Raw genomic sequence first — 13,745 nt, 5'->3', positions numbered from 1 at the left:
TACTCCAGCCTTACCTTCCTGATAAAAATACCGAATGCCGTGAACAAACACCATGGCCTCTTAGCACCTGTATTGCAAGCCATAATGCACAAAAGGGAAAGGAGAGAGAGAGAGAGAGCAAGAAGGAAAGCGCCCCCCATCGAGGGAGGCTGTTTAGGGGTGGGGGGTGTTGGAGAATGGTTGTAGGGAAACAGGACATTGGTGGTGGGATATATGCACTGGTGGAGGGATGGGTGCCGGATCATTGTATGACTGAAACCCAATCATGAACAGCTTTGTAATGGTCTATCTCACGGATATTCACTGTCACTGTCACTGTCATCCCGTTGCTCATCAATTTGCTTGAGCGGGCACCAGTAACTTCTCCATTGTGAGACTTGTTGTTACTGTTTTTGGCATATCAAATACACCACGGGTAGCTTGCCAGGCTCTTCTGTGCAGGTGAGATACTCTCGGTAGCTTGCCAGGCTCTCCGACAGGGGCGGAGGAATCAAACACGGATATTCAATTTTAAAAAATTAAGTAAAATAAAGTAAAATGCATATTCGACATGCCAAGAACAGTAACAATGATGGGTCTCATTCCCCTGACCCTGAAAGAGCCTCCAATGTGGCACTGTTGGGAAGGACGAGTAGAGAGAGGCTGCTAAAATCTCAGGGCTAGGACAAATGGAGATATTACTGGCGCCCACTCGAGCAAATCGATGAACAATGGGATGACAGTGATACAGTGATAGTGAAAGTTAAAAAAATTTAAAAATCAAGTAATGTGGAGTTCATACCCAATTCAATCAGCTTAATCAATGGCTCAATAAATAGCAGTACTCCTACATCAAATTACAAGAAAAAAAAAGAAGGACCAAAGTATACAGCTGTTGCTATGTGAATGGAACAGGAGGACAGGAAGTCAACGCTGAGTGAGGTCAGAATGATCTCTCTTATGCGTGGGAGAGAAAAACCCAGAGTTGGAGAAACAGAAACTGGTCTAAAACTGGTCTGTAGAACAAGATGCCTACTTAATACCTCTGTAGCAAACCACAACACCCAATAAAAGAGAGCGAACAAATGGGAATGCCCTGTCACAGAGGCAGGATGGGGTGAGGGGACAGGGTGGGGGTGGTGGGAGGGATACTGGGACCATTGGTGGTGGAAAATGGGCACTGGTGGAGGTATGGGCACTCGATCATTGTATGACTGAAACGTAAGCATGAAAACCTGTAAGTCTGTAACTTTGTCTCACGGTGATTCACTAATAAAATAAAAAATAAATAAATAAAATAAAATAAAACTGGTCTGTAGAGTGGAGTTTACCAGGGCTCCATGATAAGCTTATGTGTCTTTGGAAATAGGGGGGACTGAGGGGGGAGGGGGTCCTTGTGAGATGGTGGAAGGAAAGGCTGGATGTTGTTTGTGTGAAACCATTCTATGGCCATTATTGCAAAATTGTAAATACCAATGGGTAAAAGTTAAAGTAAATAACAAAAAATATTTTGTTAAATTGTTAAAAGAAAATCAAAATATCTAAGATAGGTAACAAAACAAAATCACAGCGGGTAAAAGAAAGTTTAAATAAATAACTAAATAACTAGCTAACAAGGAAAAACTGTGGAGGAGGGACCAGAGACAGAGTGCTGTGAACAGTACAGGGCTCACCCAGGGTTGGCCCCCAGCACCCCATAAGGGCCCACGAGGACTGATTCCACTTCTGAGTGCAGAGCCAGGCCGAGTGTGGCACAGAAACCAAAAAGAAATAAAAAGTGTGGGATGAGGGGTCCAAGTGATTGTATAGGGGGCTGGGTGTTTGCCTTGCACAATGCCGACTCGGTTTGATCCTTGGCATCCCATGCAGTCCCCAAGCACCGCCAAGAGTAATTGTTGAGTGCAGAGCCAGGAGTAACCCCGTGAGCATTGCTCTGTGGGACCCAATAAGTAAAAAGAAAAAACAAAAAGGAAGAAAAATGAAAAGAAAAAAAAAGAAAGTGGGATGAGTGGTTGGAAGGTTAGAAAATACAGTTGCTGGGCTTGAGAGGTAGCACAGTGGGTAGAGCGTTTTCCTTGCACGTGGCAGACCCAGGTTCGGTTCCCAGCATCCCATATGGTTCCCCAGTTAACACCTGTGCATCACCAGGTGTAACCCAAAAAGAACAGAAAATACAGTTGCTGGATTTTGTCTGTTTGATTTTGGTTTTTGGGTTTTGGGTCACATCTGGTGGTGCTCGGGCTCTATACTTCTGGCTCTGTACCCAGGAATTACTCCTGGCAGTGCTTAGGGGACTACATCTGGGATGCTGGGGATTGAAGCTCCAAACCAGGCCTGTGCAAAACAAACATCATACTCACTCCACTTAAGGAGAGTTGTGAACATTTTTTTTGGGGGGGGAGGTCAGACCTGGTGATGCACAGGGGTTACTCCTGGCTTTGCACTCAAGAATCATCCCTGCCGGTGCTCAGGGGACCATATGGGATGCTGGGAATCAAATCCGGGTCGGCCACATGCAAAGCAACGCCCTCCCCGCTGAACTATCGCTCCAGCCCCAAGGTGTGAACATTTTGACATGGGTCAGGCCGTGGAAGGAACCTGGAGTCCAGTTATCTCAGAGGTCCCAGACTGGGGCTATGGGTGCTGGAGACCATGGAGAGGAGAACTTTCAAGCCAACCCAAAGCCACGCTTGTTTTGTGGGGTCTCCCAGGAGCACCACCAGGAGTATGGCCGGGGTATCACTGGGAGTTCACCGGATTGGCCCCCAAAGCCAATACAAGCTGAAGAAAGTGTAGACAGAGGTGTGAGGATGAGGGGCTAATGGGAAGCCCAAGAGCTTTCATCTTTGTTAGCACAGCTGAAGTCGCCAGTGAGGAGCCAAAACCTGAATTGACCAGCCCCGTAGAGGGAGTCAGAGTGGGAGGGCTGGGAACCAAATATAAATGTCAGGGGTGTGTGTGTGTTTGTGTGTGTGTGTGTGTGTGTGTGTGTGGTGTGTGGCAGGTGTGCACCCTCGCTGCTTTTTATTTTGTTTTAAGGGAGGGATAGCATCCAATGAAACGAGTCAATTGTCAGTCTGTTCTTTGTGTTAAAAAAAAAAAAAAAGATAAATTGGAGAAGCACCAGGCGTCTGAGCTGTAGGAGTGTGTCCCAGGCCCGGCGTGGGGCTGGTGGGGCAAGAGCAGGGTTCCAGCCCTAAATTTAGCTCAGCACAGGCGGAGACCAACCCCCACGGGGGAACCTGATCCTCTGAGCGGAGTGTCAGGGCTTGCTCGGGGAGCGGGGCCGGCGCGCACCTGTCCCGGCCCGTTTGCCACGGCCTGACCGGGGCAGGTCGGGGCGCGCTGGGGCTGGGCCGAGCCTGGGCTGGGGGACTGCCGGGGCGGGGACCGAGGTGGCCTGACACCGTGAGCGGCAGTGCTGGGATTCGGGGTGCAGACCCGCGGCCAGCGCGCGCCTGGACTTGCGCTTCAGCCCCGGGCCCGGGTTTCTGGGCGCCTCCAGGTCCGGCGCGGCCACGTCGCTCGGAGTCAGGGGCTGTCGGGGAGTGGCCAGGGACTGTCGGGGACAGTTGGAGAAAGTAGGGGAGAGTCGGGGAGAATCCAGGGACTGTCGGGGACAGTCGGGAACAGTCGGGGACTGTCGGGGAGAGTCGGGAGAGTTGGGGGGAGTCGGGGACAGTAGGGGAGAGTCGGGGAGAGTCGGGGAGAGTCCAGGGACTGTCGGGGACAGTCGGGAACAGTCGGGGACTGTCGGGGAGGGTCGGGGACAGTCCGGAAGAGTAGGAGAAGTGTCCAGGGACTGTCCGGGACAGTCGTGGAGAGTTGGGGACTGCCGGGGAGGGTTGGGGACAATCGGGAAGAGTAGGGGAAGCGTCCAGGGACTGTCGGGGACAGTAGGGGACAGTCGGGGAGTGTCCAGGGACTGTCGGGGAGAGTAGAGAAGTGTCCAGGGATTGTCGGAAACAGTCGGGGAGTGTCCGGGACTGTCGGGGAGAGTCGGGGACAATAGGGGAGTGTCGGGGACAGTCGGGGGCCGTGGGGGAGCGCCTGGCAGCGTCGGGGGGCGTCGGGGGAGTGTCGGGGCTGTCGTGACCGTCGGGGACCGCGCGCGCTGCGATGGCCGCGGTGGGCCCGCGGGCCGGGCCGGGCGCCGGGGCGGAGGCGCTGGCCCTGGCGGCCGAGCTGCAGGCCGAGGCCACCTGCGCCATCTGCCTGGAGCTGTTCCGCGAGCCCGTGTCGCTCGAGTGCGGCCACAGCTTCTGCCGGGCCTGCATCGCGCGCTGCGGGGAGCGCGCTGGGGCCCCCCGCGCCGCGCCCGCGCCGCCGCCGCCGTGTCCGCAGTGCCGCGAGCCCGTGCGCGCCGCCCAGCTCCGGCCCAACCGGCCGCTGGCCGCCGTGGCCGCGCTGCTGCGCCGCTTCGGGCCCGCCGGACCCGGGGCCGCGGCTCCGGGGGGCCCCGGCGCGCCCGTCTGCGCGCTGCACCACGAGCCGCTCAAGCTCTTCTGCCAGGACGACGGGCGCGCCATCTGCGTGGTGTGCGACCGCGCCCGCGACCACCGCGACCACACCGTGCTGCCCCTGGACGAGGCGGTGCAGGAGGCCAAGGTGAGCGCCCGTCCCGCCCCGCCCCGCCCCGCCCCGCCCCGCCCCGCCCGGCCGGGTCCAGACCGGCCCGCCCCGCCCGCCCTGGCTCCCCGCGCACCCCGCAGGCGACAAGCCCCTTGCAGCAGTCTCGGGCCACCAAAACCCACTCCACTTTCCCCGATATTTCCTGGGTTAGCTGCTCGCTGCCCTTCCCCTCTCCTCTGCTGTCGCAGAAATCCCCACGGACACCAGTGAAAAGCCAAGCAGGCCCCTTGAGAAGTGGGGAAACGCGGTTTTCCTGTTTGATCGGTGTGGATTTGGGGGCCACATCGGAGGTGCTCGGGCTGACTCCGGGCTCACCGCTCCGGGATCACTCCTGCAGCTGCTCAGGCCCATGTGGGGTGTCCCGGTCTGGGTCAGTTCCGCACAAGGCAAGCACCCTGCCATTTGGGCCCCACAAATTTGTTTTTCTTTTGCTTTTGGGCCACACCCGGCAACATTCAGGGGTTACTCCTGGCTCTGTGGTCAGGAATCACTCCTGGCTGTACTGGAGGGGGATGGGGGGGTGAGCATCAAACCCAGGGGTCACACCCGGGTCCGCTGCATGCATGCAAGGAGAAGCCCTCTCTGCTCTGACTATTGCTCTGATCTCTGGCCCACAGTTTTTCTTTGCACCACCTCAGTCCCCCACAGAGGACCTTTATGGTGGTGGGTAGATGAGCAGGAGAAGACAAGGCAGGTTGGCATGCTGGGGTTGTGCCTAGTTAAAGTGATACTTGGACAAAACCCTGTGATTGCTCTGTCCACTCTGGACAAGCTGGGATCCAGCCTGAGCGGGCATCACCTGGCAGGGCCACCTCCTCCATTGCCAGGCCTTCCCTCTTCTGTCTGGCTGCTGGAAAGCCGCAGGTGGGAGCCAGAGCAATAGTACCATAGTACCGTGGGTAAGCTTAAGTAACAAGGCACCTTGGCTGACTCTTTTGGGCCTGGCGCCCCGAGCCCCACCAGGAGTGATCCCTGAGCACAGAGCCAGGAGTTAGCCCTGGACACAGCCAGGTGTGGCCCAAACCAAACCAAAGCTGACCGGGGCCAGAGCGCTGGTACAGTGGGGAGGGCACTTTGCCTTGCACGTGACTGACCTAGTTCAATCCTGGCATTCCATAAAGTCCTCTGAGCATCACCAGCTGTGGCCCCAAACCAAAAAGCAAACAAAACAAGCAGAAAACAGAAAACCCCATGTGGGAGGGATTCACACAATGGCCCCCTTTTCACTGTCCCCTCCCCCCGCCCCCCTGCCCCAGGAGCTCCTGGAGACCAGGCTGAAGGCTTTGAAGAAGGACCTGGAGGACTTTGAGGTGTTCCGTTCCACAGAAGAGAAAGAGAGCGCAGAGCTTTTGGTGAGCCAGGGGCAGCCCCTTGTACGACACGCGTCCACCCTCGCTTGATGTGGGCCTGTGAGCAGCAAGGTGCATTTCATTTTGTTTATTGACTTTTGGGCCACCCCAGCGAGCTAGGCTCCTGGTTCTGGAATTACTCCTGGTGGTGCTCAAGCTGTCACTCCTGGTGGTGCTCAGGGGGATCCTATGGGATGTCAGAGATTGAACAGAGGTCGGCCTCGTGCAAGACAAGTATCTTACTGCTGTACTATTGCTCTGGCCCCTACAATGACAGTGCTCAGAATCTTATGGGATGCTGGGGTTAAAACCTGGGTTGACTGCATGCAAGTAAAGCACCCTACCCGCTGTACTAACATTCCAGCCTCCAAACCGGTTTTGTTTGGTTGGTTTTGGGTCACACCTGTCAATGCTCAGGGCTTTCCCCTTGCTCTGCACTCAGGGATCACTCCTAGTGGGCTGGGGGCTCTGAGGGGTCAGCTGCATTCAGGATAAATGCCTGGGTGCAGATAAAAAAAAAATAGAGTGTTCAAGTATACTAAGTACTAGGTAGGACTAGAAATCCAACAATTCTTCCCCAGTAATTTCCATGCACGTTTTGCTGTCCAAAATGTCATAAAAAAGCGTTGCTTTTCCAGATTTAGAGGGTTATTATTATTATTATTATTATTTTTGCTTTTTGGGTCACACCTGGCTCCTTTGCACAGGGGTTACTCCTGGCTCTGCACTCAGGAATTATCCCTGGCGGTGCTCAGGGGACCATATGGGATGCTGGGAATCGAACCCTGGTCGGCCGCGTGCAAGGCAAACGCCCTACTAGAGGGTTATTTTTTAGATATTGGAATTGAGGCTAAGCGGGGTTCCCCGCAGACAGTGAAGGGGCCTGAGGTTTGGGACCTGGTTTCCAGTCCTTTCCAGCAGCGGTGCGCTGCGCCCCCTGGCGGACGGGGGTCAGATGCGATTTCGGAGGCTCTGGGAAGTGAGAGTGGAAAGTTCCCCTTGGGGGGGGTGTGGGGGGGCTAACCCTGGTCAAACAAACGCGCAAATTCAGTTCCCAAGTAGGAGTAGGCACCATGAAAGGGCCTTGTCTGGCCTTGGCAGGGCAGGGTCTTTCAGTTTCGGATTTGGGAAGTGGAGGAAGAGAAGAACTTGAAGATCTGTCTGCTTCAGGGTGGAGGTGGGGGGGAGGGGAGGACCCTAGATTCCTACCCTGAACTCATATGCAGGGGTACACCTGCTAACCTATACGTACCCCCAGATTTTCCATCTGAACCTTCAAGCCCTTCCGAAAGGAAGAACCACGATGCTCCTTCTGCCCTTGTGTCAGTTCTCGGCAATGTCTGGAGATATTTTTGGTTGTGGACTCTAGCACTGGGATGCTATTGGCATTTAGGGACGGGGCCAGATTGCCATGGAAACTCCCCAAAACGCACAGGAAAGGGGCCAGGGCCATAGTACAGAAGGGGTTTTATATTGGGTGACCCAGCACCCCATATATACCTCTGCGCACCGAAAGGAGTAAAAACAAACAATATGCAGAAAAGTTTTCCCCAGATTATTAAATATTGTTTTATTTTTATTTTGACTTTGGGGTCACACCCAGCGATACTCAGGGGTGGCTCAGGAATCACTCCTCAAGAATGCTTAGAGATCAAACCGAGGCATGTTCCCTGAGCACCACCAGGAATAATTCCTGAGTGCAAATTCAGGAGTAACCCTTGTGCATCGCTGGGTGTGACCCAAAAAGCCAAAAAAAAAAAAAAAAAAAAAAGGAAGAAAGAAAAAAAGAAAAAACAAAACAAAACAAAAAACCAAACCGAGGTGTGTTGAGTGTAAGGCAAACATCCTACCTGCTGTACTGTTGCTCCAGCCCTAAACACTGATTAAAGCTGAACTTCTTAGGATGCGAAAGGGATCACTAAGGGATGGTGTACATGCTTTTGCAAACTTTGGCTTAGATTCCTAAACATTTATGATCCCCTCAGCACTCAACCGGGAGCATCCTGAATATCTCCAGAGATGACCCTACACTACTTAAAAGTTTTTTAAAAAGGCTAGGGTTTTGATTTGTTATTGCTGTTATTTGTTTTCTTTTTGGGCCACAACTTGTGGTGCTAAGGGCTTACTCCAGGCTCTGTGCTCAGGGATCACTACTGGCAGTGTTTGGGGATATGTATTGGGTACTGGGGATCGAACTCAGGTCAGCTGAGTTCAGGCAAGTGTCCTGCTCACTGTACTATTACTCTGATCCCCAAGCCTAGTTTCTTTCTTTCCTTCCTCTTCTTTTTTGGTTTGTTTTGGGGTCACACCCAATGCTCAGGGGTTATTTTTGGCTCTGCACTCAAGAATCAATCCTGTCTGTGCTCGGGGGATCATATGGGATGCCGGGGATCAAACCCAGGTTTGCTGTGTGCCAGGCAAGTGCCCTACCCCCTGTATTATTGTTCTGGCTCCCTCAAAACTAGTTTCTAACTGTGGGTGTGACCCCATATGGGATTGCAGAGCTTTACAAAAGTTGTTTTAGGGACCAGAATGATAGTACAGCAGGTCGGGTGCTTGCTTTGCATGTCGCTGACTGGGTTTGATTTCTGGCACCCCACACGGTTCCCTGAGCACCGATAGGTGACTCCTGAGTGCAGCTCATATGTTTGTACCTTGCTTATGGCTAACCCGGGTTCGATCCCCGGCATCTCTTACGGTCCCCTGTGCCTCACCAGGAGTGATACCTGACCACAAAGCTGGGAGAAGGCCCTGAGCACTGCTGGGTGTGGCCCCAAAACAGAACAAGAAAGGAAACAGAGATCTACAGAGATACATGGGCCCCTCTGTGGTGGGGGCGGGGGCTGGCAGAGACAGGAACGGAGGTTACTGAGTTGGGACCCTTAGATGCTGACCTGGCCTGTCCATCCCATGTGCTCCTCAAGCACCACCAGGAGTAATTCCTGAGCACTGCTGGCCATGGCCCCCCAAGCAAACAATAAATTGTGTGTTCAGCACCTGTGCGGATGTCTCTGTCTGCTCCCCTTCACCTCTCCAATGTCTCACCCGACGGCACAGAAGCAGATGGCAGCTGAGCGGGAGAAGGTAGGGGCCGAGTTCCAGGCGCTCCGGGCCTTCCTGGTGGAGCAAGAGGGCCGGCTCCTGAGCCGCCTGGAGGAGCTGTCCCGCGAGGTGACGCAGAAGCAGAACGAGAACCTGGCCCAGCTCGGGGGCCAGATCACCCACCTTGCGAAGCTCAGCAGCCAGCTGCAGGAAACCGTGTGCAAGCCCGACCTTGACTTCCTGCAGGTGAGTCCGGCTCTGCTGGTGCAGGATTCCCGCCCAAACACAGCACATCTTCGGCTTTCAGCATCTTGGGCTTTTGGTTTTATTTTTAATTAATTAATAAAACATTTTGTGGACTTTTTTTTTTTGTATTTTTTTTGGGTCACACCTGCCAATGCTTAGGGCTTAACTCCTGGCTCTGCACTCAGGGGTGGGGCTCAGGGTAAGGGGACCCTCTGGGGTGCCAGGAATCGAATCCAGGCCAGCTCCATGCGTGCCAAGCACCTTGCCCATTGTACCATCTCTTTGACCCCCAGTTTGGTTTTCAGAGGCGAGTGGATGTTTCTCGAGGCTGATGTGTTTTTTTCTTCTTTGCAGGATTTCAAAAACACACTCAACAGGTGAGTGGATCTCAAAGTGCCTTGAGCTTCTCCTACCTGCTTCTCCTTTTCCTCTCAGCCCTTTGCCCTCTCACCTGCTGACCCTTCCCCCAGCCCATAGCTTCTCTGACACAGCTTGCTCCTCCCCCACACCCTCCCTGCAGTGGTGGGGATTGAACCCAAGGCCCACTTGTGCAAGGTAAATTCTCTACCTCTGAGCTGACAGCCCGCAGGCTGTCCACTTTCTTTCTTCTGAGCCATCCCTGGATTCACATTCAGGGTTTACTCATGTCAGAGCTCAGGGGACCCTATGTGGTGCTGGGATTGAACCTGGGGTGTTACCTGCCAGGCAAGCAGTCTACCACTGTACTGTCACTCAGCCCCATGAGGCGCTTTTTTCCCATTCTTTCTTTTGAGGGGTGTGCTATACCTGGCTGTGCTCAGGCTTTATCTCTGGCTCTGCGCTCAGGGGTTACTTTTGGTGGGCACTCAGGGGACCGGGGTGTCAGGGATCGAAGCAGGGTTGACTGCATGCTCTGTGTGGTTATCTGTCCCCTTCTCCTACCTCCCCTTAACAAGCTCTCTTTAACATCCCAAGTGTAAAAGACCACTGGGCAGTGGGGCCTAGTTGGGGACCCTTCTCAAGAGTCTCATCTTGCAGATGTAGCAATGTGCCTGCCCCCAAGCCCACCACAATTGCTTCTGAAATGAAAAGTAAAGTATGGAATGTCTCCCTCAAGACCTTTGTCCTCAAGGGGCTATTCAAGAAGTTTAAAGGTAGGGGCCTGTGGTGTGGGGGGCGCTGGACCATTCAGTGTTCGGTGCAGGGGGCTGTCTCTGGTCTTTTGGGGTCCCGAGTATGTGCCTTTTCAGAAACTGTAAGGAGGGGGCCCAAGCAATAGGATGGCAGGTAAGACAGTTGACTGCCACACATGTGGACAGTTCAGGTTCAATCCCTGACTCCCCCATAGGATCCTCCAAGCCCCTCCAGGAGTGATCCGAGTGCAGAGTCAGGGATAAGTCCTGAGCACTGCTGAGCACAAAACAGAAAAATGATTAGATCAGTGTGGGATGGTGATGGTGGTAACTGACCAGGTCCGGCCTAGGGCAGAAAGTGGGGGGTGGCCAGGGAGAAGAGTATTGGGACACCAAGAAGGCTGAAAGAGAAAGATGTCAGCTCAGATCTGCTCCATATAAAATACATTAGAATGGGGCTGGGGGCGTTTGCCTTGCACGCGGCTGACCCAGGTTCGATTCCCAGCATCCCATATGGTCCCCTGAGCACCGCCAGGAGTAATTCCTGAGTGCAGAGCCAGGAGTAACCCCTGAGCATTGCCGGGTGTGACCCAAAAAGCAAAAAAAAAAAAAAAAAAAACCCAAAAAACAAAAAACATTAGAATAGAGGACTGGAGTGACAGTATAGTGGGTAGGGAGCTTGCCTTGCACACGGCTGACCCAGGTTCAATCTCCAGCACTGTCAGGAGTAATTCCTGAGTGCAGAACCAGGAGTAATCCTGAGCATCATTGGGTGTGGTCCATAAAGAAACAAAAAAAAATTAGAATATTCTAGGATACTCTAGAATATTCTAGAATAGAATAGTCTTCCCCCATTCCAGACTTGTGCGTCTAGGGAGATTGTGTCACAGTGTCTGTCATGTTTGTTGACAGTCTTCCCCACATTCATGTGCGCTCTGTTTTGTTCACCTTCTTAGAAGATCTTCGGGGAGAGCTGGAGAAAGAGGAGAAAGGTACGCTGGGGTGGTGAACCCTGGGGAGACTCTCTGCCTGGGTTAGTGTCAGAGCTGGGGGCTCTACCACCTCCCCCTCCTGGTTCTCCCTCAGGCCAGTGGCTGTGGACTTTCCTCCCTAGCTCAGACAGTGCCTCATCTCGTGTGTGTGTGTGTGTGTGTGTGTGTGTGTGTAGGGGCCAGGGACAGCAGATCTTCTAAAAATTTTTTTGGGTCACACCCCAGCTGTGTTGGTTTTTCCCCCCAGTTGTGCTCAGGACTTATTCCTGGCTCTGTGTTCTCACTCCTGGTGAGGCTCGGGCGCCCCAGTGGATGTTGGGGATCAAACCCTTTTCCTCGGGTGGTGCTCAAGGGTTAATTGTGGCACTGCACCCGGGAGACCCCCACTTACTCCTGTGGGGCCATGTGGGATGTTGAGGATGGAAGCTGAGTGGCTGCGTGCAAGGCAAGTGCCCTGCCCACTGTACCATAGTCAGGCAGGCCCCTCATGTTGCATTTGTGCGGCTGCCCACAGTGAGGGGTGTGGGGGGCTGGTCTGTTTGGGGACATCCCCTCCTGTTTCTGCACCCCCAGTGGAACTGACCTTGGACCCTGACACAGCCAACCCCCGGCTCATCCTCTCCTTGGATCTCAAGAGCGTGCGCCTCGGCCAGCGCGCCCAGGACCTGCCCAGCCACCCGCGCCGCTTCGACACCAACACCCGGGTGCTGGCCTCCTGCGGCTTCACGTCGGGCCGCCAGCACTGGGAGGTGGAGGTGGGCGCCAAGGACGGCTGGGCCTTCGGGGTGGCCCGCGAGAGCGTGCGGCGCAAGGGCCTCACAGCCTTCACCCCAGAGGAGGGGGTCTGGGCGCTGCAGCGCCACGGCGGCCAGTACTGGGCAGTGACCAGCCCCCAGCGGACGCCCCTCAGCTGCGGCCCCCTGTCCCGCGTGCGCGTGGCCCTGGACCTCGAGGTGGGCGCTGTGTCCTTCTACGCCGCTGAGGACATGCGCCACCTTTACACCTTCCGCGTCAACTTCCAGGAGCGCGTCTTCCCCCTGTTTTCTGTCTGCTCCACCGGGACCTACCTGCGCATCTGGCCTTGAGGGGGTCTCCAGGCCCCCCAGAGACCACCGTGCTGGATTCCTCTAGCTGTTCACAAGACAGAATCTTTGGCCACCAGCCCCAAAACTTCCTGGCTGTGTTTGGGTGGTGGTGGCGGGAGCCACACCGTGGATGCTCAGGGCTCACTCCTGGCGTGTCCTGGGGGTTGAACCCTGGTCAGCTCCGTGCAGGCAATGCTTTATCCACCATACTTCCTCTAGCCCGTTTGTTTCACATCATACCTGCTCATCCTGGCTTTCACAGGGGATCATGCGTGGTCCCAGGGGTCAAGCCTGGGTCAGCTGCATGCAAGATAATCGCCTTCCTGCTGTCCTGTCTCTCCAGTCCCCTTCCTGGCCATTTGGTGCTGACCAGCAGTGTTCCACTCCAGGCTGCCCCAGAGGCGGACTAGAGGTGTGCTTGGGGGGAAATGACCTCTGTGGTCAGCTGGGCGGGGGAAGTCGAGATGCCATGGCCCCTTGAGTCCTGCTGCTGCTTGACCTCAGCATCTGGGTCTGGCTGGAGCCGTGGGGAGGCTGATGAGAGCTGGAGAAGTGTTCCTGGCAGAGGGCGTCTGCCCCCGTGTTCCCGTCCTCGCCCAGCAAGGCTCTGCAGCGCCACAGAACAGCACGAGCCTTGGCCCCCGTTGATCTCAGTTTGCCCACATCCTTCCACCAGCAGAGTCTGCCTTCTGGAATCTGGCTTGAGAGGCACACTGGGCTCCCAGTTTGAAAGGTCCAGAATTTTCCACAGGAGCATTCCCCTCCCCCCGCTGAAAGCCTGGTGATACAGAGTGGTGCGTGTCACTTCAGCTACGGAGAGCCAGCTACTTTCAATGGCCTACCCCCCTTCACATGGTGAAGTCCAGACACTGATGGGACAGAGCAGCAGGCAAGGGGCTGGTCTTGCATATGACTGACCCAGGTTTGATTCCTGGCACCCAAGAGCACCTCCAGGAGTGATCTCTGAGCACAGAGCAAGGAGTAAGCCCTGAGTGCTGCTGGGTGTGGCCCCCAAACAAAACAAGCGTCCCAGTACAGTTTCCCTGGGGTCAGGAGAAGTGCTAAGATTCTGAAACAGAGGACAGCTACTCAATTTGATGGACGCACAACCTTGATCCTTGTCTTCTGTCAATCGAAGAGAACCTTTGTTTCATGGCCTGCTCAGCCAGGCAGACATTTGTTCTTTGGCAAACTGTTCCTCAGCTTCTGTTTGGGGGGGTGGCAGTGGTGGGGGTCCCCTGCTCAGAGGTCCTCAGGGTGATGGAAATACAGACTGTGAGTTCATTTCTTGTGTGGTCGGCTCATTCT

At 54.7% G+C, this 13,745-nt stretch overlaps 1 protein-coding gene across 3 annotated transcripts; it reads left to right on the top strand.

Moving 5' to 3' along the window:
* Positions 1-4,098: 4,098 nt before the first annotated feature.
* TRIM7 (tripartite motif containing 7) lies at positions 4,099-13,721 on the top strand. 3 transcript variants are annotated; one of them, XM_055126633.1, is made up of 7 exons: positions 4,099-4,587; positions 5,868-5,963; positions 9,018-9,248; positions 9,603-9,625; positions 10,266-10,381; positions 11,317-11,352; positions 11,926-13,721. In XM_055126633.1, exons 1-7 carry the CDS (start codon positions 4,099-4,101, stop codon positions 12,435-12,437), a joined length of 1,503 nt encoding a protein of 500 aa, XP_054982608.1. In that variant the 3' UTR covers positions 12,438-13,721. The 3 variants fall into 3 exon arrangements, with proteins under 3 accessions (XP_054982608.1, XP_054982607.1, XP_054982606.1); XM_055126632.1 differs by lacking the exons at positions 9,603-9,625; positions 10,266-10,381; positions 11,317-11,352; positions 11,926-13,721 and having other exon boundaries at positions 5,868-6,032; positions 9,018-9,155; XM_055126631.1 differs by lacking the exons at positions 9,603-9,625; positions 10,266-10,381; positions 11,317-11,352; positions 11,926-13,721 and having other exon boundaries at positions 5,868-6,032; positions 8,955-9,076.
* Positions 13,722-13,745: the final 24 nt, after the last annotated feature.

Source organism: Sorex araneus, chromosome 2 (assembly GCF_027595985.1).
Source record: "Sorex araneus isolate mSorAra2 chromosome 2, mSorAra2.pri, whole genome shotgun sequence".
Lineage (NCBI taxonomy): Eukaryota > Metazoa > Chordata > Mammalia > Eulipotyphla > Soricidae > Sorex > Sorex araneus.
Note: the sequence above shows the minus strand (reverse complement) of the source record. Positions and strands in the feature narration are given on the sequence as shown.

Excerpts from the sequence above, each read along its gene's own strand:
- TRIM7 (XM_055126633.1), top strand. The coding sequence starts at position 4,099 with ATGGCCGCGGTGGGCCCGCGGGCCGGGCCGGGCGCCGGGGCGGAGGCG. Across the intron at positions 4,588-5,867 it reads AGGCGGTGCAGGAGGCCAAG|GAGCTCCTGGAGACCAGGCT; the intron begins GTGAGCGCCCGT and ends CCCCTGCCCCAG. Across the intron at positions 10,382-11,316 it reads GCTATTCAAGAAGTTTAAAG|AAGATCTTCGGGGAGAGCTG; the intron begins GTAGGGGCCTGT and ends TCACCTTCTTAG.